General features: G+C 47.7%; 1 protein-coding gene across 1 annotated transcript in view; it reads left to right on the top strand.

Moving 5' to 3' along the window:
• Positions 1-24,184, top strand: part of LOC126469600 (DNA polymerase epsilon subunit 4) — a 63,953-nt gene extending 39,769 nt beyond the window's left edge. Inside the window, exon 3 of the mRNA XM_050096723.1 lies at positions 23,609-24,184. Coding sequence (XP_049952680.1) covers positions 23,609-23,758 — 150 coding nt within the window. The 3' untranslated portion in view covers positions 23,759-24,184. The remainder of the gene's footprint in view (positions 1-23,608) is intronic.
• The last annotated feature ends 1,968 nt before the right edge of the window (positions 24,185-26,152 follow it).

The following is a 26,152-nucleotide window of genomic DNA, read 5'->3' as shown; positions in this document are numbered from 1 at the left end:
GTTTACAGTTTATTTCAAGATTTCTGACAATGATGTCGTGCAGTGTTGCCAAATTTCTTGTCCCCATCTGTCCTTATCATGCAGTTGACTGGCTGTACTTTTAAACTGGCTTATTGGCATCACCCCTTCACCTCCAGCCCACCTTTTCAGGCGATTTTGTTGTGACAGCACAAGATTGCTGTGGAAAAAATGGCAGTGGCAAAAAGATAAACAGGGCAATACAGTGGAACCTCACTTAACAAGCACCTCCCATAACACACAATTGGCATAACAACAAAAACAAATTGTAAAAAAAGACATTGCTTAAAGAGGTGATGTTTCACATAACAGTTGACAATGATTTAGTATGACTAGTGCAGCTTGTGGTTGCACATTTTGCTAAACTTGTGTTCACACTGGTTTTTTGTGTGTGTGCAAATTTTAATATTGTGGAAGTGTCCCTGAAGATAAGTCACATGAAGATGACCATAAGAGAAAGAAAATGACCTTAGGAACAAAACATAAAACCATTCTCCCCCCCCCCCCCACACACACACACACACACACACACACACACACACACACACACACACACACACACACACACAAAATACATCAACCATTTGCATTATTCTCAAGAACAAGGATAAGATTAAGGAGATATTTGCTTCAAAGGGAGTGACAAGAATATCTAGACAACAATTTTGTATTCTGGACGATGTCAAGTAGTTGCTCCTTATATGGATAAAAGAAAAGTAATTGCAAAGCGACACAATCAACAAGAATATCATTTGTGAGAAGGCGAGACTGATTTTTGCTGACCTCAGTAAGACGACACCAGGATCATCAGAGGCCAAAGAAGTGTTTAAGGGAAGCTGTGGGTGGTTCAGGCAGTTTAAGAGAAGAACCGGCTTCCCCAGCGTTGTAAGGCATCGTGAAGCAGCCAGCTCTGACACAAAGGCAGCAGAGAACTTGTATCAGTAACTTCCAAATGCTCATAGATTCTGAGGGTTATCTGCCATAACAGGTTTTTAATTGTGACAAGACTGGTCTATTCTGGGAAAAGATGCTGCAGCGTACCTTTATAACAGCAGAGGAGAATGCATTGCCCGGTCAAAAGCCAATGAAAGACCCTCTTGCACTGCTATTATGCGCCAATGCAAGTGGTGATTGGAAACTAAACCACTGCTTGTTTACCATTCAGAAACTCCATGAGCCTTCAAGAAGTGTAAAGTCCACAAGAGTAGGTTAAATGTGATGTGGAGGTCCAACAACAAGGCTTGTGTGACACATGTTTTTTTTTTTTTAGTTGGATCAATGAAGTGTTTGGTCCTTTGGTGGAAAAAATATTTGCTTCAGATGAATCTGCCACTCGTCTTACTCGTTATGGACAGTGCTCCTGCCCATTCTCCCAGCCTACAAAATCACTTCCTTGAAGAATTTCAATTGATCAACATCCATTACTCCAGCCTGTGGACCAGCCGATTATTTATAACTTTAAGAAGTCTACACTAAAGCACTCTTTGAACGTTGCTTTGAGTTGACTGAAGCTACCAATCTCATTCTCAGTGTTTCGGAAATATCATTTCAACATCATTGTCTGCATTGAGATGATTGTAAAGGTGTGGGAAGGGGTTACCAAGAGATGTCTCACTCCTACTTCGAAGAATATTTGGCCAGTGTGTGCCATTGAATGTGTGACTGGGGAATTTGAGCATTTAGTCAACGAGATTGTGTCTCTGGCCAATAGTGTGGGACTAGAAGTGAATAACAATGATATGGATGAGCTTGTGGAATATCAGTCAAGAAATGACCACCGAAGAGCTTATGGAGTTGCAATATGTTTCACAGCCGGAAGTTGTTGAGAGGACTTCGGAGGAGGAGGAGGAGGAGGAGGAGGAGGAGGACTAGGCGGCAGTCACAGCAAAGGAGCAAAATCTGGCGTAATAAGAGAAATGCTGACAACATGGGAATCGATTGCGTCTAGTCCTAGTAAAAAAGAATTATTTAAGTATTGTGAATAATAAAATACATAATACTGTATGTATAATTTTCTTTGAATAAATGGCATGAATAAGATAAAAGTTTTAGTGCTTTTTCTGCGTGGAATGCATTGTTGTATTTTACATAAATTTATATGAATAAATTGTTTCAGTAAATGAGTGTTTCGCCCTATGAGTAAGATTCTTTAATGAATTATGCCCACTATGAGAGGTTCAGTAGTAGTAGTAGTAGTAGTAGTAGTAGTGGTGGTGGTGGTGGTGGTGGTGGTGATAATACCTTGTCCTAAGGTAAAGCCAGATTAATATCTACCAAAAAGCTGAAGGTCCTTCAGGTTGCCTGCACGAGTTTAAAACAATGCATTTACACACACACACACACACACACACACACACACACAGTATTTGCATGCTTTAAGTTTAAAAGAAATGCCCATCAGCTACTGCAAAACAAAACATTGCACTCTTATCACACATTGTAGTTGATTAAGCTCCCTTACCTGAGTTTAGAAAGAACACCCACAATACACCACTGTTAATTCCCTCACCATAGGAAGTATGGAGAGGGGATAAGTTAAGTTGCAGACTGTGTCCTGGCCATCTCATGTCACTTGAGTCCAGCATGCAGTACAATGAGGAATAAAACTGCTACATTTCCCTGTCTTCCACCCCACCCCTCGATGCCTGAACCCTCACCAAGTCGCACACAAGGTGGGAGGTGGCATTGTGAAGTGACATGCCCAGATATGCCTGTTGCTCCTTGTCATTCAGTTAACACAGATAGGGGTGCCGACCCCAGCCAACATCGACAGTAACGGGAAGACATTGTGTTTGGTAGGAGCCACACCAAGGCCAGAAGCCTTCCGTGCACATTTTTCAACACGTTAATTATCCCATATAGGGATCCTGACAGTGGATTCTCAGGCAGGTGGCAGTTTAGTCAAAAGATGGCCACTGACTACCAAGGTTACATGCATAGTACAGAGCAACTCTAAATCACTCTCGCCCTTAGCTGGTGTGGTGTGCCATTCACCTCACAACAAAACTGTGCCTCAGTGCAGGCTGCCTCTCTGGAAAAAGTTTCGCAATAATTTCAATGACGTATTCAGTCACCTCACAAACTTGTCTTCCATGCAACAAAGGCAGGGTTCTGCGCCCGCCATGTCCTGTAGGTTAGCAAATTGTATTTGATGCTCACCTGCCTGGTAGAGAAAGGACTATCATGGCAGAGAGGAAAGAGTCTACACTTAGGACTTCAATGTCCTTGTGTTACAGATACTGCCATCACCACCCTCATGTCTTACACTGACCAGGCTAGACGTGTAGCAAGGGTAGAAGTAGACTCCAGCACCTGACGTATACACACATGTGGCTGTGCTATGTCAACTGTAGTGGAGCAGGAACATTACTATGCCTAATGTAGTGTGGGAAGGCCTTTGGCATTCATAGAGTTCCCAGTTGTCTTGGAATGGATAAATACACATCCATGAACACATCTTGTATGGTTTTCTTTTTTCAAGGGAATCTTGTTCCATTCTCGTGCAAAATACTAACATGATCAGGTGACGATAGTTTTGGAGGTGGATAGTGATCATGCACCCTTCTCTTTGATGTAGACTGGAAAGGCTCAGTAATATTGTGATCTGATAGAAACCAGACACTGCCACCAATAATATGTTAATGACAACACACATCCCACTGATTGTGGTGGTCTAAAATAGATCACGGCAGACTACAGTAGACTGTTGATATCAGTTCCTTATATGGCTGTTTTCCATGGCACTGTGGTAATGGGAGAGGGCACACAGACACGCAGCAATCATACTCCATATATCCTCACACAGCTGACATGTTCATATGATTCACTCTAGGCATGTAACAATATGGAGGAGCGTATGCTATGGAACCCACAGTCCTTCACATATCTGTGCAGTAAAATTGCCAAACTGACTGCGTGCAAATATATATTAAAGCAAATTATCAGACCACAACTTCTGATTAAGCCTCTTCATTTTCAAATAACTACTGCAACCCATATACATACATATATTTGAAGCCACTTACAAAAAATAAGTGCTTGCATACATAAACATTTATAGTTGCTACATTCAGATAGGTACTGTATGCCTTCTGTCTGTGTGTGTGTGTACTGTATGCCTTCTCTGTGTGTGTGTGTGTGTGTGTGTGTGTGTGTGTGTGTGTGTGTGTGAGTGAGCGCAGGTGTCTGGAGGGGGGGGTTTATTCCTCAACTTGTGTTCTTGATATTTTTAAGGAGTACGATGTCTGTATAGATGACTTACTTTTGTTTCTGATTCATCTATAAGAAGTGCTTCTGTCATATTTGTAGACCACAGGCTGATGCATACAAACATGCATTTGCGACTGCCATGAACACACCTCACGCAAAGAGCTTGTAGATGTGGGAAAAGAAGTACTCATACACCAGTATACACTCACTAAAGCATCTTTACTTGATAGCCGAGACCTTGACAGGCCGGCCGGAGTAACAAAGCGGTTCTATGCGCTACAGTCTGGAACGACGCGACCACTACGGTCGCAGGTTCGAATCCTACCTCGGGCATGGATGTGTGTGATGTCCTTAGGTTAGTTAGGTTTAAGTACTTCTAAGTTCTAGGGGACTGATGACCACAGATGTTAAGTCCCATAGTGCTCAGAACCATTTGAACCATTTTGAGACCTTGACTCAACACTGGAATTCTATTTGATGGGAAGATATGTTGATTACATGGAACACATGAAATATATAGCTGTGCTATCTCTACTTCAGATATAATGAAAAATACCCTGGACCTTTCCCCCCAGGGGGTCCACAACTCTTTTGTGGACACGTGCGTAGCGAGCACGGGACCCCGAGCTAATGTGGCCCTCCTTCCTTTCCGGGCTGCATACCTTCCCTTCCCTTCCCTTTCCGCATCCCTCCCCGTCCCCCATCTTCGCCCTCCCCCCTCACCTCTTGCTCTTTCCTTCCCTTTCTCCCCCTCTGGGGAGTATGGTTTGTGCCTACGTCCGGAGACGGACGCTTGTAAATGTACCGCACTCTTCGCCTTCCTTGCTTGTATGTCTTCATCTTTCTTCGTCCTTCTCTATTCCTTACCTCTTCTCTTTACCTCTTCTCTTTACCCTTTTCTCCGCTGCGGCGTTTGAGACCTCTCTTCTTTCCTTTCCCTGTCTCTTTCTTCCTCCCTGTGCGTGTCTGAAGGCCGACCCACGCACTTCCATGCGTAGCCGGTGACGGGGTAACGCGTAATTCCCCGCCCCGGGTAGACAGGTAGGACACGTACGTACCCCCTGGTAAAGGCCAGGCCCAGGGAGGGGTGATTACCCGAGCTGATACCTTCCGAAAGTGCCGATTGGTCCCTCCGTCCGTTTGTCGGGAGGTGTGACCTGAGGTGTGAACAATCACCTAAGGCGGGTGTGCCCTCGGTGAGGGCCCCCACAAGGGAGGAGCGCGCCATCGGAGACGCCGGTAATCATGGGGGATTCTTCCGCAATGGTTTCCTCACCTTCCACTATGTCTGCTCACAAACGTAAGTTCACTGAGTCTCAGCCACAGACGGTTCTTCCATCGTTGCCACAGTTCCTTGTTGTTTCTCGGTCTGACGAAGGTCACGACTTTTCCACGGTCAACCCTTTCATTATTCAGAAAAGTGTCGACGCAATTGCGGGTCCTGTAAAGTCTTGTTCCAGATTACGGAATGGCACCCTGTTGTTAGAAACACACAGTGCCCTCCAGGCTCAAAAATTGCTGCGTACTACTCTGCTCCACACCTTCCCTGTCCGGGTGGAACCGCACCGTACCTTAAATTCCTCGCGTGGAGTCGTTTATACGCGCTCCCTCGATGGATTGTCTGACGAAGAAATTCAGCACTATCTGTCTGACCAAGGCGTCACGGCTGTTCATCGGGTTATGAAAAGGGTTGACTCGAACATCATTCCAACCCGCACTGTCTTCTTGACATTTGACAAAGTTCAACTCCCATCAAAAATCAAAGCAGGCTATGAGAATTTCCGTTCGCCCTTATGTCCCAAACCCTACGCGTTGCTATCGATGTCAGCGGTTCAACCACACCAGCCAGTCCTGTTCCAATCCGGCCAAATGTGTTACGTGTGGCAGGGATGCCCATGAGGGTGCTTGTCCACCTCCATCCCCTCGCTGCATCAACTGTATGGGTGACCACGCTGCTTCCTCTCGAGATTGCCCTGTTTTTAAGGACGAAAAGCTGATCCAGGAAATAAGAGTGAAGGAAAAGGTGTCGACCTTTGCTGCTCGAAAGTTACTCGCCAGTCGACAGCCCACCGTGCCTCAGAAAGGAAAATACAGCACTGTCCTTGCTTCTCCTCGGCCAACAAAGGAGGCGGCCACGCAGACTTGCGACCTCACATTTAGTACCACGGTCGTCAGATCGGCCAGCGCAAAGATCGCCCGTTCAACCTCACCTCTTTCGCCTGCCCACTCTATGGCTCACCCTTCGTCGGGTTCTGCTAAATCTCGAGCCCAAAAGTCAGACGCCAAGTCTTCAAAAAAAGAGCATTCTCGTGAAGAGTTTTTACGTACCGCAACTTCACAACCATCGGTTCCTCAATCATCTAAACATACCTCCAAGAAGGCTACGAAGAAACACAGTTCCTCTCCTTCTCCGCCAAGGCGTGTCCCATCTACAGCACCACCTGGCGGAAATCGCCCTCGGCCATCTTCTGTGTCGCCGAGGCGCACTGTTGGTGGCCGGTCAACTGGCCGATCATTGGTGGCAGGAGCTGCTCCTGACCAACCTATGGATCAGGATCTTCTGCCTTCGACTGAATGCCATTCCATGCTGTCGGTCGCAAGCTCTGAGCAGTCGTTGAGTTGACAGCACCCTTGGTCACGTTCCTCCATTTTCTGTTCACCCTATGTCCATTATCCACTGGAATATCCGCGGAATTCGCGCCAATCGGGAGGAATTGTCGATCCTCTTACGATCCTACTCGCCGGTCATCTTCTGTCTTCAGGAAACAAAGCTGCGTCCCCATGACCGCTTTGTTCTCCCTCATTTTCAGTCCGTCCGATATGACCTCCCCTCTGTTGAAGGCTCTCCAGCCCATGGAGGACTCATGATTCTGCTCCATGATACTCTCCATTATCACCCAATCCCCTTAAACACTTCCTTCCAAGCTGTCGCCGTCCGTCTTTCCCTTTCTGGATACACGTTCTCTCTTTGTACGGTATACATTCCATCGTCTACACCAATGACACGAGCTGATCTCCTTCATCTTCTTGGTCAGCTTCCACCCCCCTATTTGCTGGTTGGGGACTTCAATGCCCACCACCCGCTTTGGGGATCTCCACATCCTTGTCCACGTGGCTCACTATTGCTAGACGTCTTCCACCAAGCGGATTTAGTCTGCCTCAACACTGGGGTCCCCACATTTTTGTCTGCCTCCACGGCAAATTTATCCCATTTGGACCTTGCGGTCGGTACTGTTCCGCTAGCTCGGCGCTTCGAATGGTTCGCCCTTGATGATACACACTCGAGTGACCACTTTCCATGTGTTCTTCGACTGCAGCCTCAACTGCCATATATGCGCTCGCGACGCTGGAAGTTTGCCCAAGCCGATTGGACACTTTTTTCATCTCTAGCGACATTCGATGACCGTCGCTTTCCCAGCGTCGACGATGAGGTCACACATTTTACCGACGTTATTCTCACAGCTGCGGAACGTTCAATACCACGCACCTCCGAATTGCCCCGGCGCCCTCCAGTCCCTTGGTGGAACGAGGCATGCCGTGACGCAATACGTGAGCGGCGACGTGCTCTTCGCATTTTCCGTCACCATCCAAATTTGTCCAACTGTATCCGATATAAGCAGCTCCGTGCGCGATGCCGTCGCGTCATCCGCGATAGCAAGAAGGCAAGCTGGAAATTCTTTACTAGCTTATTTAACAACTTCACTCCCTCCTCGGAAGTTTGGAGTCGGCTTCGACGGTTCTCAGGCGCGCCTAGTTTCTCCCCGGTCTCTGGGCTCACTGTCGCGCATGATACCTTAGTGGACCCCGTCGCAATTTCTAACTCATTGGGTCAGCACTTTGCTGAGATTTCGAGCTCTTCAAATTACCCGCCGGCGTTTCTCCCGAAGAAACGTGCAGCGGAAGTGCGACATCTTGCTTTCTCCTCTCAAAATCGCGAAAGCTACAATACTGTTTTCTCCATGCGCGAACTCCAACATGCACTCTCTTCTTCTCGCTCCTCCGCCCCAGGACCGTATGGTATCCATGTCCAAATGTTGCTGCATTTATCAACCCATAGCCTGCGTTACCTCCTTCGCCTTTATAATCGAATTTGGACCGACAGTACCTTTCCCAGGCGATGGCGGGAAGCTATTGTCATTCCCGTTCCGAAACCTGGAAAGGACAAACATCTCCCCTCTAGCTATCGCCCCATTTCTCTTACGAGTAGTGTCTGTAAGGTTTTGGAGCGTATGGTGAATTACCGTTTAGCTTGGTGGCTGGAGTCCCGCAGTCTTTTAACACCAGCCCAATGCGGATTCCGAAAGCATCGTTCTGCTGTTGACCATCTTGTTGCTCTCTCCACTTATATCATGAACAATTTTCTCTGGAAACGCCAAACGGTAGCAATATTTTTTGATCTGGAGAGAGCGTACGATACCTGTTGGAGGACAGGCATCCTCCGCACACTGTTCTCTTGGGGCTTTAGAGGCCGGCTGCCCCTTTTCTTCGCGAATTTATGGCAGAGCGCACATTTAGGGTGCGGGTGAACACTACTCTCTCCCGTACTTTCTCCCAAGAAAATGGGGTACCCCAGGGCTCCGTGCTGAGTGTTGTACTGTTTGCCATCGCCATTAATCCAATTATGGATTGTCTCCTTCCTGATGTCTCGGGCTCCCTCTTTGTGGACGATTTTGCGATCTACTACAGCTCTCAACGGACCAGCCTTCTTGAAAGATGTCTTCAAGGATGTCTCGATCGCCTCCACTCGTGGAGCATCGAAACCGGCTTCCGTTTCTCACCCAGTAAGACCGTTTGTGTTAATTTTTGGCGACGTAAGGAGTTTCTTCAGCCCTCCTTACATCTAGGTCCTGTCAACCTTCCGTTTTCCGACGTCGCTAAATTCTTGGGTCTTATGTTTGACAGAAAACTGTGCTGGTCCTCCCACGTTTCCTATCTTTCGGCTCGCTGTCTGCGTTCCCTTAACACCCTCCGTGTCCTGAATGGTACCTCTTGGGGAGCGGACCGAGTGGTCCTTCTCCGCCTCTATCGCGCCTTAGTGCGCTCGAAATTGGATTATGGAAGCATAGTCTACTCCTCTGCTCGGCCGTCTATTCTTCGGCGTCTCGACTCTATCCACCACCGTGGATTACGTTTAGTGTCTGGAGCTTTTTACACCAGCCCTGTGGAAAGCCTTTATGCTGAGACTGCTGAATCTCCGCTGTCCAATCGGCGGGCAGTCCTTCTGAGTCGTTATGCTAGCCATCTGTCTTCCATGCCTGCTAATCCAGCCCATAACCTTTTTTTCGACGCCTCCTTTGATGTCGGGTATGCAGGCCGCTCCTCCTCCCTACTACCCCCGGGAGTCCGCTTCCGTCAACTGCTCCATTCTCTTTCCTTCCGCTTTCCAAAAACCTTCTTGACAACTTGGGGTACAGCACCGCCTTGGCTCCGTCCCCGGATCGACTTGCTCAGAGACCTATGTCAATTTCCCAAGGATGGTACCCCTACACTTGTTTACCGTCGGGCATTTGCTGCTCTATGTGCACAAATGACGGAAGCCACATTTATTTACACCGATGGCTCGAAAACATCGTTAGGTGTAGGGAGTGCCTATATTGTTGGCGACACCCCAAATCACTTTCGGCTTCCTGACCAGTGTTTGGTTTATACTGCGGAGCTTTACGCTGTTCTCCAGGCTGTCCACTACATCCGCCGCCATCAGCGGATACAGTACGTAATCTGCTCAGATTCTCTCAGCTCTCTCCTAAGTCTCCAAGCTCTTTACCCTGTGCACCCTCTGGTCCACCGGATTCAGGACTGTCTGCGCTTGCTCCACCTGGGGGGCGTCTCAGTGGCGTTCCTCTGGCTCCCGGGACACGCTGGTATCTGTGGAAATGAGGCGGCCGATAGAGCGGCCAAGGCTGCAGTCTCTCTTCCTCGGCCTGCTCTTCAGTCTCTTCCGTTTACCGATCTACGGAGCGGTTTATGTCGCCAAGTTACTCATTTATGGCATGTGCATTGGTCAACACTTCCCCACAATAAATTGCGGGAAGTGAAAGCCCTTCCTTGCGCTTGGACCTCTTCCTCCCGAACGCGTCGTCGGGAGGAGGTAATTTTATCTCGACTCCGGATAGGGCACTGTCTTTTCAGTCATCGACATCTTTTAAGCGGTGATCCTCCCCCACTCTGTCCCCACTGCTCTCAGCTGTGGACGGTCAGACACCTTTTAATTGAATGCCCCTATTTTAATCCGTTACGCTCCCGTCTACAGCTATCGCCTGATCTATCGTCGATTTTAGCAGATGACACGCGCTCAGCTGACCGCGTTCTACAGTTTATTAGTGACAGTGAAATGACGTCAGTCATTTGAAGCTTTTTTTTGGGGGACAACCAACCCCTTTCTATAGTGGACTTTTAAGCATTCCTTCTGCCTTTAGTTTCTCAAATTTTCTGACTTTGTTTCCATTGCTGCTGATTTTAAATTTCGTTTTTTTCCTGTTTTCTACGTCACGGGCTGGGCGCTAATGACCATAGAAGTTTTGCGCCCTAAAACCACCAAAACCACAAAAAACCACCCTGGACCTTTGTAATTTTTGAGTCATAGGGCTCACAATGTGCATACTGCTATAAACACTTCTCTAGAACTTTGACATTGTGACACCACCCCACTGCCAACTGGTCCCTAGACTACAACAGCACATGAGAAGACTTATGCTACATTCAGATACAACAGCTCTTGATCTTTCAAAGATGTCTGTGGGGTTAATGAATAAGAAAGAAACAAATATTCTTGTACAAAATCTTTATTAATTTGTGCATATAACATGGTGACCATTCTGTAAGTTATTAAATGTTTGTGGAGTGATATTTCTACACCTTTAACTAAGCAAAATGTATTCTAATGGGCTCAGTGGATATGGCTCAAGGAATGTAAAGAAGTTCAAATCATATCAAAGCACCTGGTATGTAAAAACTATTCATCTACATAGGATCAAACTCTGCATCTCCCACGCTATCGCAAACACGATGGCCTATACTGAGACCACGAATGCCGAGCAAGGAGTACCAATTTCTCTCTCCTCGATATACATCTGCCTTCGTCACCCTTCGAACCCTTTTCATGCTTCACCCACGTAACACAATTTTTCCATATAGAGCCTTCCATAACGACTTCAGATCGAAATGTCTGCCAACTAAGGCTGGCAATGGTCAGAAGCAAGTCACTCCTGTTTGACTACTGGTATGGCCAGTACTAGCATCCCCCATAATTAACTGCAAGCTACACACATTATTGTTAGTATTTTTACATGTTTGTGACACATAATACAAAACATTCTATAGATGTGGAAATAACATAATAATTTCCCTTGCACATGGCAGTAGTTGTCAGATTTTAGATAATGACACTTCTCAGTTTCATTAAAAATCCAAGCAAAATCCTACATCATAGAATGTAAAATGTGTAATGATTTTGGTGCAGCTTTCCTTAATGAATTCTGGTCAAAAAGCAAACAAGATGGCATAAATTGAGTATCCTTGTTATGGAAATCTATAATAATATGGAATACAGTAATCATTCACTACATTTTTCAGGGAAATTGTAAATCATCAGTATGTGGACACACTTTGAGACCCATGAGAACTAATTTGATTGTGTCATAACTTTTTTTAAAAAACTCTGCGTACATCGTACATGTGTGTTGGAAGTCTATGTAAAACCTCAGATCACTGCAGATGGAATTCAAAGCAGCACAATGTGCAAGCTCGCCTCTAGAGAGGATGAAACAGCCTTGCCTCTCCCCCCAGGGGGTCCACAACTCTTTTGTGGATACGTGCGTAGCGAGCACGGGACCCCGAGCTAATGTGGCCCTCCTTCCTTTCCGGGCTGCATACCCTCCCTTTCCGCATCCTTCCCCCCTCCCCCATCTTGGCCCCCCCCCCCCGCCCCCCCTCACCCCTTGCTCTTTCCTACCCTTTATCCCCCTCTGGGAGTATGGTTTGTGCCTACGTCCGGAGACGGATGCTCGAAACTGTTACAAATTCCTTGCTTTTTACACTTGCAAGTCTTCGACCTTCCTCTGTCCTTCTCTTTTCCTTCCCTCTTCTCTTTGCCCTTTTCTCCGCTGCGGCGTTTGAGACCCCTCTTCTTTCCTTTCTCTTTTTTCCTCCCTGTGCGTGTCTGAAGGCCGACCCATGCACTTCCATGCGTAGCCGGCGACGGGGTAATGTGTAATTCCCCGTCCCGGGTAGACAGGTAGGACACGTACGTACCCCCTGGTAACGGCCAGGCCCAGGGAGGGGTGATTACCCGAGCTGATACCTTCCGAAACTGCCGATTGGTCCCTCCGTCCGTTTGTCGGGAGGTGTGACCTGAGGTGTGAACAATCACCTAAGGCGGGAGTGCCCTGAGAGAGGGCCACCACAAGGGAGGAGCGCGCCATCGGAGACGCCGGTAATCATGGGAGATTCTTCCGCAATGGTTTCCTCACCTTCCACTATGTCTGCTCACAAGTGTAAGTTCACTGAGTCTCAGCCACAGACAGTTCTTCCATCGTTGCCACAGTTCCTTGTTGTTTCTCGGTCTGACGAAGGTCACGACTTCTCCACGATCAACCCTTTCATTATTCAGAAAGGTGTCGACGCAATTTCAGGTCCTGTAAAGTCTTGTTCCAGATTGCGGAATGGCACCCTGTTGTTAGAAACAGTCAGTGCCCTCCAGGCACAAAAATTGCTGCGTACCTCACTACTACACACCTTCCCTGTCCGGGTGGAACCGCACCGTACTTTAAATTCCTCGCGTGGAGTCGTTTATACATGCTCCCTCGATGGATTGCCTGATGAAGAAGTTCAGCACTACCTGTCTGACCAGGGCGTAACGGCTGTTCATAGGGTTATGAAAAGGGTTGACACGAACATCATCCATCGAAAATCAAAGCAGGCTATGAGATAATTTCTGTTCGCCCTTACGTCCCAAACCCTACGCGTTGCTATCGGTGTCAGCGGTTCTATCACACCAGCCAGTCCTGTTCCAATCCGGCCAAATGTGTTACGTGTGGCAAGGATGCCCATGAGGGTGCTTGTCCACCTCCATCCCCTCGCTGCATCAACTGTATGGGTGAGCACGCTGCTTCCTCTCGAGATTGCCCCGTTTTTAAGGACGAAAAGCTCATCCAGGAAATCAGAGTGAAGGAAAAGGTGTCGACCTTTGCTACTCGAAAATTATTCGCCAGTCGACAGCCCACCGTGCCTCAGACAGGAAAATGCAGCACTGTCCTTGCTTCTCATCGGCCAACAAAGGAGGCGGCCATGCAGACTTGCGACCTCACCTTTAGTGCCACGGTCATCAGATCGGCCAGCGCAAAGATCGCCCGTTCAACCTCACCACTTTCGCCTGCCCACTCTCTGGCTCACCCTTCGTCGAGTTCTGCTAAATCTCGAGCCCAAAAGTCAGACACCAAGACTTCGAAAAAAGAGCATACTCGTGAAGAGTTTTTACGTACCGCAACTTCCCAACCATCAGTTCCTCCTTCCTCTAAACATCATACTTCCAAGAAGGCTACAAAGAAACCCAGTTCCTCTCCTTCTCCGCCAAGGCGTGTCCCATCTACAGCACCACCTGGCGGAAATCGCCGTCGGCCATCTTCTGTGTCGCCGAGGCGCACTGCTGGCAGCCGATCAACCGGCTGATCGCTGGTGGCAGGAGCTGCTCCTGACCAACCTATGGATCAGGATCTTCTGCCTTCGGCTGAATGCCATTCCATGCTGTCGGTCACAAGCTCTGAGCAGTCGACGAGTTGACAGCGACCTTGGTCACATTCCTCCATTTTCTGTTCACCCTATGTCCATTATCCACTGGAATATCCGCGGTATTCGAACCAATCGGGATGAATTGTCGATCCTCTCACGATCCTACTCGCCGGTCATCTTCAGTCTTCAGGAAACAAAGCTGCGTCCCCATGACCGCTTTGTTCTCCCTCATTTTCAGTCCGTCTGATATGATCTCCCCTCTGTTGAAGGCACTCCAGCACATGGAGGACTCATGATTCTTCTCCATGAAACACTCCATTATCACCCAATCCATTTAAACACTTCCTTCCAAGCTGTCGCCGTCCGTCTTTCCCTTTCCGGATACACGTTCTTTCTTTGTACTGTATACATTCCATCGTCCACACCAATGGCACGTGCTGATCTCCTTCATCTTCTTGGTCAGCTTCCACCACCATATTTGCTGGTTGGGGACTTCAATGCCCACCACCCGCTTTGGGGATCTCCACATCCTTGTCCACGTGGCTCACTATTGCTAGACGTCTTCCACCAAGCAGATCTAGTTTGCCTCAACACTGGGGTCCCTACACTTTTGTCTGCCTCCACAACAAATTTATCGCATTTGGACCTTGCGGTCGGTACTGTTCCGCTAGCTCGGCACTTCTAATGGTTCGCCCTTGATGATACACACTCAAGTGACCACTTTCCATGTGTCCTTAGACTGCTGCCTCAACTGCCCTACATGCACCCGCGACGCAGGAAGTTTGCTCAAGCCGATTGGACACTTTCTTCGTCTCTAGCGACATTCGATGACAGTCACTTTCCCAGCGTCAATGATGAGGTCACACATATTACCGACGTTATTCTTACAGCTGCGGAACATTCAATACCACGCACCTCCGAATTGCCCCGGTGCCCCCCAGTTCCTTGGTGGAATGAGGCATGCTGTGATGCAATATGTGAGCGGCGACGTGCTCTCCGCGTTTTCCGCCACCATCCTACTTTGGCCAACTGTATCCGCTACAAGCAGTTCCGAGCGCGATGCCGTCATGTCATCCGCGATAGCAAGGAAGCAAGCTGGAAATTCTTTATTAGCTCATTTAACACCTTCACTCCCTCCTCGGAAGTTTGGAGTCGGCTTCGACGGTTCTCAGGCGCGCCTAGTTTCTCCCCGGTCTCTGGGCTCACTGTCGCGCATGACACATTAGTGGACCCCGTCGCAATTTCTAATTCGTTGGGTCAGCACTTTGCTGAGATTTCGAGCTCTTCAAATTACCCGCCAGCATTTCTCCCGAAGAAACGTGCAGCGGAAGTGTGACCTCTTGCTTTCTCCTCTCAAAATCGCGAAAGCTACAATACTGTTTTCTCCATGCGGGAACTCCAACATGCACTCTCTTCTTCTCGGTCCTCCGCCCCAGGACCGTATGGTATCCACGTCCAAATGTTGCTGCATTTATCAACCCATAGCCTGCGTTACCTCCTTCGCCTGTATAATCGAATTTGGACCGTCAGTACTTTTCCCAGACGATGGCGGGAAGCTATCATCGTTCCTGTTCCGAAACCTGGAAAGGGCAAACATCTCCCCTCTAGCTATCGCCCCATTTCTCTCACAAGTAGTGTCTGTAAAGTTTTGGAGCATATGGTGAATTACCGTTTAGCTTGGTGGCTGGAATCCCGCAGTCTTTTAACACCTGCCCAATGCGGATTCCGAAAGCATCGTTCTGCAGTTGACCATCTTGTTGCTCTCTCCACTTATATCATGAACAATTTTCTCCGGAAACGCCAAACAGTAGCAATATTTTTTGATCTGGAGAGAGCATACGATACCTGTTGGAGGACAGGCATCCTCCGCACACTGTTCTCTTGGGGCTTTCGAGGTCGGCTGCCCCTTTTTCTTCGCGAATTTATGGCAGAGCGCACATTTAGGGTGCTGGTGAACACTACTCTCTCCCGTACTTTCTCCCAAGAAAACGGGGTACCCCAGGGCTCCGTGCTGAGTGTTGTACTGTTTGCCATTGCCATCAATCCAATTATGGATTCTCTCTTTCCTGATGTCTCGGGCTCCCTCTTTGTGGACGATTTTGCGATCTACTACAGCTCTCAACGGACCAGCCTTCTTGAACGACGTCTTCAAGGATGTCTCGATCGCCTCCACTCTTGGAGCGTCGAAACCGGCTTCCGTTTTTCTCCCAGTAAGACCGTTTGTGTTAATTTTTGGCGACATAAGGAGTTTCTTCCGCCCTCCTTACATCTAGGTCCTGTCAACCTTCCGTTTTCAAACGTCGATAAATTCTTGCGTCTTATGTTTGACAGAAAACTGTGCTGGTCCACCCACGTTTCCTATCTTTCGTCTCGCTGTCTGCGATCCCTCAACACCCTCCGTGTCCTGAATGGTACATCCTTGGGAGCGGACCGAGTGGTCCTCCTCCGCCTCTATCGCGCCTTAGTGCACTCGAAATTGGACTATGGAAGCATAGTCTACTCCTCTGCTCGGCCGTCTATTCTTCGGCGTCTCGACTCTATCCACCACCGTGGATTACGTTTAGTGTCTGGAGCTATTTACACCAGCCCTGTGGAAAGCCTTTATGCTGAGACTGCTGAACCTCTGCTGTCCAATCGGCGAGCAGTCCTTCTGAGTCGTTATGCTAGCCATCTGTCTTCCATGCCTGCTAATCCAGCCCATGACATTTTTTTCGACGCCTCCTTTGATGTCGGGTATGCAGGCCGACCCTCCTCCCTACTACCCCCGGGAGTCCGCTTCCGTCAACTGCTCCATTCTCTTTCCTTCCGCTTTCCTAAAACCTTCTTGACAACTTGGGGTACAGCACCGCCTTGGCTCCATCCCCAGATCTGCCTGCTCTGTGACCTTTGTCGATTTCCCAAGGATGGTACCCCTTCACTTGTTTATCGTCGGGCATTTGCTGCTCGATGTGCACAAATGACGGACGCCACATTTATTTACACCGACGGCTCGAAAACATCGTTAGGTGTAGGGAGTGCCTATATTGTTGGCGACACCCCAAATCAATTTCGGCTTCCCGACCAGTGTTTGGTTTATACTGCGGAGCTTTACGCTGTTCTCCAGGCTGTCCACTACATCCGCCGCCATCAGCGGATACAGTACGTAATCTGCTCAGATTCTCTCAGCTCTCTCCTAAGTCTCCAAGCTCTTTACCCTGTGCACCCTCTGGTCCACCGGATTCAGGACTGTCTGCGCTTGCTCCACCTGGGGGGCGTCCCAGTGGCGTTCCTCTGGCTCCCGGGACACGCTGGTATCTGTGGGAATGAGGCGGCCGATATAGCGGCCAAGGCTGCAGTCTCTCTTCCTCGGCCAGCTATTCAGTCTCTTCCATTTACCGATCTACAGAGCGGTTTATGTCGCCAAGTTGCTCATTTATGGCATGCGCATTGGTCAACACTTCCCCATAATAAATTGCGGGAAGTGAAAGCCCTTCCTTGCGCTTGGACCTCTTCCTCCCGAACGCGTCGTCGGGAGGAGGTAATTTTAGCTAGACTCCGGATAGGGCAGTGTCTTTTTAGCCATCGACATCTTTTAAGCGGTGATCCTCCCCCACTCTGTCCCCACTGCTCTCAGCTGTGGACAGTCAGACACCTTTTAATTGAATGCCCCTATTTTAATCCGTTACGCTCCCGTCTACAGCTATCGCCTGATCTATCGTCGATTTTAGCAGATGACACGCGCTCAGCTGACCGCGTTCTACAGTTTATTAGTGACAGTGAAATGACGTCAGTCATTTGAAGCTTTTTTTGGGGACAACCAACCCCTTTCTATAGTGGATTTTTAAGCATTCTTTCTGCCTTTAGTTTCTCAAATTTTATGACTTTGTTCCCATTGCTGCTGATTTTAAATTTCGTTTTTTTCCTGTTTCCTACGTCACGGGCTGGGCGCTAATGACCATAGAAGTTTTGCGCCCTAAAACCACAAAAAAAAAAAACTCTGCTGTCACCGCCGAATCTCCCCCACACGGTAAAATCGATGTGATGGTTGAGCAGGTGACTACAACAATTGTTTCTGCAGCAGAAAATGCAATCCCTCGCTCTTTAGGGTGCACGAGGTGTAAGGAAGTCCCTTGGTGCTCGCCGGAAGTCGCTGAAGCAATTAAGGAGCGTCGGCAAGCTCTACATCGGCATAAGCAGCAGCCTTCCCAGGAGCACCTCATAGCCTTTAAACTGCTCCATGCCCATGTTCGCTACCTTATCAAACAATGCAAGAAGAATAGTTAGGAGAGATATGTCTCCACCATTGGGTGCCACACATCACCTTCCCAAATCTGGGCAAAGATCAAACATCCTTTCGGGTACCAGGCCCCAACAGCTGTCCCTGGTGTTACTATAAATGGCGAGTTATATACTGATGCAAACGCGATTGCCGAGTACTTAGGCTCGAGCAAAGTGCTCAGCTCTGTGTTGGAGAATTAACCCCCAGCCTTCCGCACACTCAAATGGCCCCTGGAAGGGAATGTCCTCTCGTTCACTACACGCTGCAGTGAATCGTATAACACCCCATTTACAGAGTGGGAGCTCCTCAGTGCCCTAGCACGTCGCCCTGACACAGCTCCTGGGCCTGATCGCATCCACAGCCAGATGATTAAAAATCTCTCATCCTGTCATTCAACCAGATCTGGTGCGATGGAGTCTTCCCATCGCAATGGCAGGAGAGCACCATCATTCCAGTGTTCAAAACACTGTAAAAACCTGCTTGATGTGGATAGCTAATTGGCCCATCAGCTTCACCAATGTTCTTCGTAAGCTGCTGGAACGTGGAACGTATGGTATGTTGGCGGTTGGGTTGGGCCGGGTCCTGAAGTCACGTGACTTGCTGGCTCCATGTCAGGGCAGCTTCCGCCAGGGTCACTCTACCACTGATAATCTTGTGTCCATAGAGTCTGCCATCCGAACAGCCTTTTCCAGACAGCAACACCTGATTGCCGTCTTTTTTGACTTACGTAAAGCATACGACACAACTTGGCGACATCATATCCTTCCCACGTTGTATGAGTGGGGTCTCCGGGGACCACTCCCTATTTTTATCCAAAACTTCCCGTCGCTCCGTGCTTTCTGTGTCCAAGTTGGTGACTTCCATAGTTCCATCAATATCCAGGAGAATGGAGTCCCACAGGGCTCTGTATTGAGTGTGTCTCTCTTTTTAGTGGCCATTAACGGTCTAGCAGCAGCTGTCAGGCCCTCTGTCTCTCATTCTCTGGATGCAGACGACTTCTGCATTTCGTACTGCTGCTCTAGTACTGTTTTTGCTGAGTGGCACCTCCAGGGAGCCATCTCCAAGGCGCAGTCTTGGTCTCTAGCCCACTGCTTCCAGTTTTCAGCCACAAAGTCGTGTGCATGCACTTCTGTTGGCGTCGTACCGTTCATCCGGAACACGCACTTTACCATAATGATGATCCACTCACGGTAATAGAGACATATCAATTCCTAGGACTGGTTTTCAATGTTCGATTGATTTGGCTTCCTCATCTTCGTCAGCTTAGGCAGAAGTGCTGGCAGCACCTCAATGCCTTCCGCTACCTGAGCAACACCAGTTGGGATGCAGATCGCTCTACGCTGCTGCTGCTCTACAGAGCCCTTGTCCAATCCCTAATTGACTATGGGAGTGTGGTTTATGGTTTGGCAGCACATTCAGCATTGCATTTACTCGACCCTGTGCACCACTGTGGGGTTTGATTAGCGACAGGAGCTTTTAGGATGAGTCCGGTGACCAGCGTGCTGGTGGAGGCTGGTGTCCCTCCACTGCAGATCAGACGTGCACAACTGCTCACCAGTTACGCAGCACACTACCATAGTTCCCCTGAGCATCCGAATTACTGTCTCCTTTTCCCACCCACGGCAGTCCATCTCCCGCATCGGTGGCCCAGATCGGGGCTAACGATTGCAGTTCGCGTGCGGTCCCTCCTCTCTGAACTTGATTCCTTCCCTTCACCACCTCTACTTGCGGTCCGTTCATGTACGCCTCCATCGTGTACGCCTCAGCCGCAGCTTTGTCTGGACCTCATGGCCCTAAGGACTCCGTTAACCCTGCCGCTCTCTGCTGTCACTTCCTCTCGAATCTTGGCATGTTCCGGGGCTCTGAAGTGGTTTACACTGATAGCTCAATGGCTGATGTTCACATAGGCTTGACGTATGTTCATGGAGGACAATATTGAGCAGCACTCCTTGCCAGTTGGCTGCAGTGTTTTCACTAAAGAGTTGGCGGCCTTACCTCGTGCTCTCGAGTACAGCCGCTCATGCCCTGGCGAGTCTTTTCTCCTGTGTACTGAGTCCGCAGCTCGTGGTCTCACGATTGCGTTCTCACTTCCCGAGCACTGGGTCCCGGGTTTGATTCCCGGCGGGGTCAGGGATTTTCACCTGCCTCGAGATGACTGGGTGTTTGTGTTGTCCTCATCATTTCATCATCCATCATGCAAGTGGAAGATTGGACTTAGAAATGGTTGAGAATTTGTACGGGCGCTGATAACCGCGCAGTTGAGCGCCCCATAATCCAATAATAATAATAATAATAATAATAATAATAATAATAATAATAATAATAATAATAATAATAATAATAATAATAATAATAATAATAATAATAATAATCGATGATGATGATGATGATGATGATGATGATGATGATGATGGCACGTTGGAATCCCCGGCAACGAACTTGCCAACAAGCTGCCCAAACAGGCAATGTGGAAACCACTTCTGGATATAGGCATCTCCGAAGTTCGCTTTCTGTCTTACACTGCAGGGTTTTCCGGCTTTTTGAGATGGAATGGCATAACAGCACGCACAACAAACAGCGTGTCATTAAGGAGACTATGAATGTGTGGAAGTCTTCCATGCAGGCCTCTCACAGGGAATTGGTTGTCCTCTGCCGGCTCCGCATTGGCCATATGTGGCTAATGCATGGTTACCTACTCTGTCATGAGGACTCATCTCAATGTAGCTGTGGCTCCCAAATGACAGTCGTCCACCTCCCCACCTCTTGCTGGACTGCCCACTTTTATCCGCTCTGCGGCAGACTTTTAACTTTCCCAGCACCCTGCCTTCGGTGTTGGGCAACAATGCCTCCACAGCAGCTTTAGTTTTATGTTTTATCCATGAGAGTGGGTTTTATACTTCTATGTAGGTTTTAGTGCATGTCCTATGTCCCTCTGTGCCCTCCACACTAATGCTTTTAGGGTGTAGGTTTTAATGTGTTGCAAAGTGGCTGGCTTTCCCTTTTTATTCTCGTGGTGGGCCAGCCACCGTAATCTGCTTTCATGTTTTACTCTCTTCTGTTTCTAACATCTCTCTGTTGTTTTCATGTCCTCCTTTGTTCCTTTTAGTGTTTGTTGCCTTCCCTTCGTTCTTGTGGCTTTTCCTTTCTTTCCGCTTTGTGTTATGTGTTTCGTCCGTTTTATTCTCACACTTGTGGCATTGTTCTATTAGGAACAAGGTACCGATGACCTCGTAGTTTGGTCCCTTCTCCCGCCTTTAAACCAACCAACCACCCACGCTGTGTCCCGGTCCCTTGGTGGACTGAGGCATGCCGTGACACGATTCGCATGTAGATACATGCTCTGTGTTTTTAACTGTCATCCTATGATGGCAAACTGCATTCATTATAAACAGATGTGTACACAGTGTTGTCACGATCTTCAGGATAGCAAAAAAGCTAGCTGGGGTTCTTTTAGCAGCTCCACTCCCTCTTCGGTCATGTGGCCCAACCTCCAATGGCTCTCTGGGAGCAAGATTCATTCCTAAATTTCCAGCCTGACATTCCTAAATTTCCAGCCTGACAGTAGCAGACGATGTCATTGTGGATCCTATTGCTGTCTCCAACACCATTTTGCAGAAATTTCGGGCTCCTCCCACTATCACAGTTCCTTCCTCCGTCAGAAATGAGTGGAGGCGGCTCAGGTGATACCATTCTTTTCTCAGGATCATAAATACTACAATGCCACCTTTACTATGAGGGGGTTAGATCATGCTCTCACTTCATTCTGATAGTCTGCCCCCAGGGCCAGGCGATGTTCACATTCAGATGTTGCAGCATCTTTCTCTTGTGGGCAAGCAGTTTCCCCTTCATATGTACAACCAACTCTGGGCAGAGGGCCTGTTTCCCGGATGCTGGCGTGAAGCCACAGTCATGCCAGTACCTAAGCCCAGTAAGGACAAACGCCTTCCTTTAGCTACTGCCCCATCTCTCACCAGCTGTGTTTGCAAGGTGATGGAACATATGATTCATGCCCAGTTGGTATGGTGACTCAAGACTCGCAATTTGCAAACGTTTGCACAGTGTGCATTTCAAGTGCACAGTTCTGCGGTTGACTATCTCGTCACTTTGTCCATGCATGTCATGACTAGTATTCTGCGGAAATCCCAGACTGTGGCTGTGTTTTACGGTTTGGAGAAAGCCTAAGACACCTGCTTGAGTACTGATATCCTCCGTACTCTCTACACATGGGGCTTCTATAAGCACAGACTGTAGGGATACCTGTATCTGTGTTGAGCACCATTATCAAAATCAAAGACTTCATTTTAGGAAGTGCAAGTACAAGTAGGCCAAATTTTTAAAAAAAGGGAATTAAAAAGAAAAGTCCAGAGTTAACCTCGGTCAGGTACACAATTTTAGTTTGCCAGGGAGTTTCATATCAGCACACACTCGGCTGCAGAGTGAAAATCTCATTCTGGAAACATTCCCCGGCTGTGGCAAAGCCATGTCTGCAATATCCTTTCTTCCAGGAATGCTAGTATTGCCAGGTTTGCAGGAGAACTTCTGTGAAGTTTGGAAGGTAGGAGACGAGATAGTGGTGGAAGTAGAGCTGTGACGCCAGGTCATGAGTCGTGCTTGGGTTGCTTAGATGGTTGAGCGCTTGCCCATGAAAGGCAAAGGTCCCGAGTTTGAGTCTTGGTCTGGCACACAGTTTCAATCTGCCAGGAAGTTAAAAAAAAAAAAGTACTCTAAATATGTGGAGTTGGAAGAAATCACGGAGAACTGATTTCGGACAGCACATGCTCACAACATGCCTCTGAACAGTGTGATGATGCACAAATCACATTACCGAGCGAGGTGGCGCAGTGGTTAGCACACTGGACTCGCATTCGGGAGGACGACGGTTCAATCCCGTCTCCGGCCATCCTGATTTAGGTTTTCCGTGATTTCCCTAAATCGTTTCAGGCAAATGCCGGGATGGTTCCTTTGAAAGGGCACGGCCGATTTCCTTCCCAATCTTTCCCTAACCCGAGCTTGCGCTCCGTCTCTAATGACCTCGTTGTGGACGGGACGTTAAACACTAACCACCACCACCACCACCACCACCACAAATTACATTGAAGGTGGCCAGTATGCTTGGAGTCGAGCACTTCTTCACATCCAACAGATGCATCAATATATTTGAGAAGAGGTATAATATGGTGTACAAAACTATACATCAGAGAGGAAGTCCTGTTGGTTCACCGCTACTTTGCTAACATTGCTGCAAAATGATGTAATTGTGTAAGAGATTTTGCTGCATAGTCCTGTTCACATAGCATTCACCTGTCCCATTTGTATCACCCTCACACTGCAGCTCAAGAGTTCCAGAGTCATATTTATTTGCTATGTTTACCTTTGATTCTGTTTTGTTCATTTCAGGAGCTGTTTATTGAGTCATTGGCAAAGGAAGCTTACAATTTCACAATAAAGGGGAAGAGGAAGACTGTGCAGAGAAAAGACATTGATGCTGTGATTGAAGCTGTAGACCCTCTTGTATTCTTGGAGGGTGTACTTGATGACTTGTGTTGAATGTTCCAAATTAATTTCAATTAGCAAATGTGCTTATAAAAATGCATGAGCTATTTCAAAGTATGTTATTTTTTAAACAGTTGTAGGGGTGCTAGTGTGAAGTTACTTGCCTCCGTTACCTTTATATGCCTGTAGCATGCTACTAAGTTTGTTTTGCCACCACCTGTGGAAGATTATATTTCAAATGATATTCATATGCAAGGTGAAGTTTGATACTTGAAATGTGCATGGAGATTATGATATATTATGCTGTTATCTATGTAAAATCCTTGCGATCATGCTTTTGCTTGTAATATCAAATGTCATGTTTTAGCACAAGCTAATGGTTTTGTCAGACATGTATTCATAGTTTACATACAGTTATTTATGATCCTTCCAAGATGTAGTATTCTGTTAGAGTGCAATAAAAACCAACTTCCTACCTGATATAGGATAAAGCTATCAAACCTTACATACCTAATGTTTAAAATAGTATTTATTTTATGTATGTGTAGTTGGAAGAAATTACAAAGAACTGTTTTCAGACAGCATTTGCTCCCACCTTTCGTGTGGTTCCAGTTAAATGAGTTTCTGCCATGAGTACAATAGGAGACTACTGATTATACCAAACACAAAAAGGAAGCTAAATGGTAAATCATAGCAAAAACAAGGAATAAAATAAAATTCTGAGAAACTGTTTCACAACAGGAAAATTGAAATTATAATTTTACTCAGATAGCTGAGACAGTGGTAGGTTAAATAACCAATCAAATATTAACTATTAAATATTGAGAATTACTTCAGTTATGCCACTATAGAACTCATGTGTGTAAGTGAATAAATTACTGGTCACCAATTAGGAATGATGATCTGTGATGAACAGTGCTCAAAAAAGAAGAGAATCGGATTTGGGACAAAGCCTTTGTTTGAAATTGCTTGCACATGCGTGTGGGGAGGGGGATTGCCATGTATTTGTGTAGTGACCCATATGTTACTGCACGTTCGCTTTCACTGCCAAGGTGCATGTCACAGTGCACGGGTGTGGGTGTGGGTGTTATGCTATGTAGTGACCCATACGTTACTACACCTTCACTGCCACTGCCAAGGCGCGTACACACACACCATGCAGTTGGAGTAGTGCGCCTTTGGGGTACACCAGGCTCCTGCTAGAGATTGCTGATTGTGGTCCTTCGCCTCAATCACCTGCAGCCAAGAGCTGGTGGTTCTCCCTCATTGAATTCTAGGCAGCTGGAGGGTCAAGGATGTGATCCTTCCCTAGCACCCAACAAAGCAGTTTATCAGTGCACCCTTCACTGTGAGGATCCGTCCTTGCCCACAGTTCTTTGCACTGCAGGCCATCAAATCAAAGTGGGCAGAGAGGGAGGTGAGCAGCACATCGAATCAGGCTCGCCAAGCGAAGGGGAAGTTGCTGTCGCTCACACCTGTCGGCAGCGGACAACCCTGTCAACAAACAACAATGGCACCGTGCAGCACTTCTGTCATGCTGCTCTAGTTTTGCACAGCTTAGAGAGCTGCATGTGGATGTCAGAGTGGCTGCTTCACTCCTCAACACTCAAAACAGATGCACGACTGAGCTCCCCACCCTTGGCTCCTGTCAAACACAGTTTGTTAACAGAATGAGATTTTCACTCTGCAGCGGAGTGTGCGCTGATATGAAACTTCCTGGCAGATTAAAACTGTGTGCCCGACCGAGACTCGAACTCGGGACCTTTGCCTTTCGCGGGCAAGTGCTCTACCAACTGAGCTACCGAAGCACGACTCACGCCCGGTACTCACAGCTTTACTTCTGCCAGTACCTCGTCTCCTACCTTCCAAACTTTACAGAAGCTCTCCTGCGAACCTTGCAGAACTAGCACTCCTTTCTTTCAGGAGTGCTAGTTCTGCAAGGTTCGCAGGAGAGCTTCTATAAAGTTTGGAAGGTAGGAGACGAGGTACTGGCAGAAGTAAAGCTGTGAGTACCGGGCGTGAGTCGTGCTTCGGTAGCTCAGTTGGTAGAGCACTTGCCCGCGAAAGGCAAAGGTCCCGAGTTCGAGTCTCGGTCGGGCACACAGTTTTAATCTGCCAGGAAGTTTCACAGTTTGTTAACCTAAAATAAACAGCATATTCCTGTTCTTGATCAGTTTACCACTGCTATGGCTTACAAACCTGTAGTCCATCTTGGCACTTACTTGGTTGTTAACAATCCTTATATTGAGAAATTGTTTTAGTTTGACACTTTTGTTGCTTTTGAGTTTTTGGTTATTGTGACATATTATTTGAAACTTCCTGGCGGATTAAAATTGTGTGCCAGTCCGAGACTCAAACTGGGAACCTTTGTCTTTCTTGGGCAAGTGCTCTCCCGATGTAGCTACCCAAGAATGACTTGTGATCTGCCCTAATAACTTTAGGAAGGCA

This window comes from Schistocerca serialis, chromosome 3 (assembly GCF_023864345.2).
Source record: "Schistocerca serialis cubense isolate TAMUIC-IGC-003099 chromosome 3, iqSchSeri2.2, whole genome shotgun sequence".
Classification (NCBI taxonomy): Eukaryota; Metazoa; Arthropoda; class Insecta; order Orthoptera; family Acrididae; genus Schistocerca; species Schistocerca serialis.
This window is presented reverse-complemented; position numbering and strand designations above follow the sequence as displayed.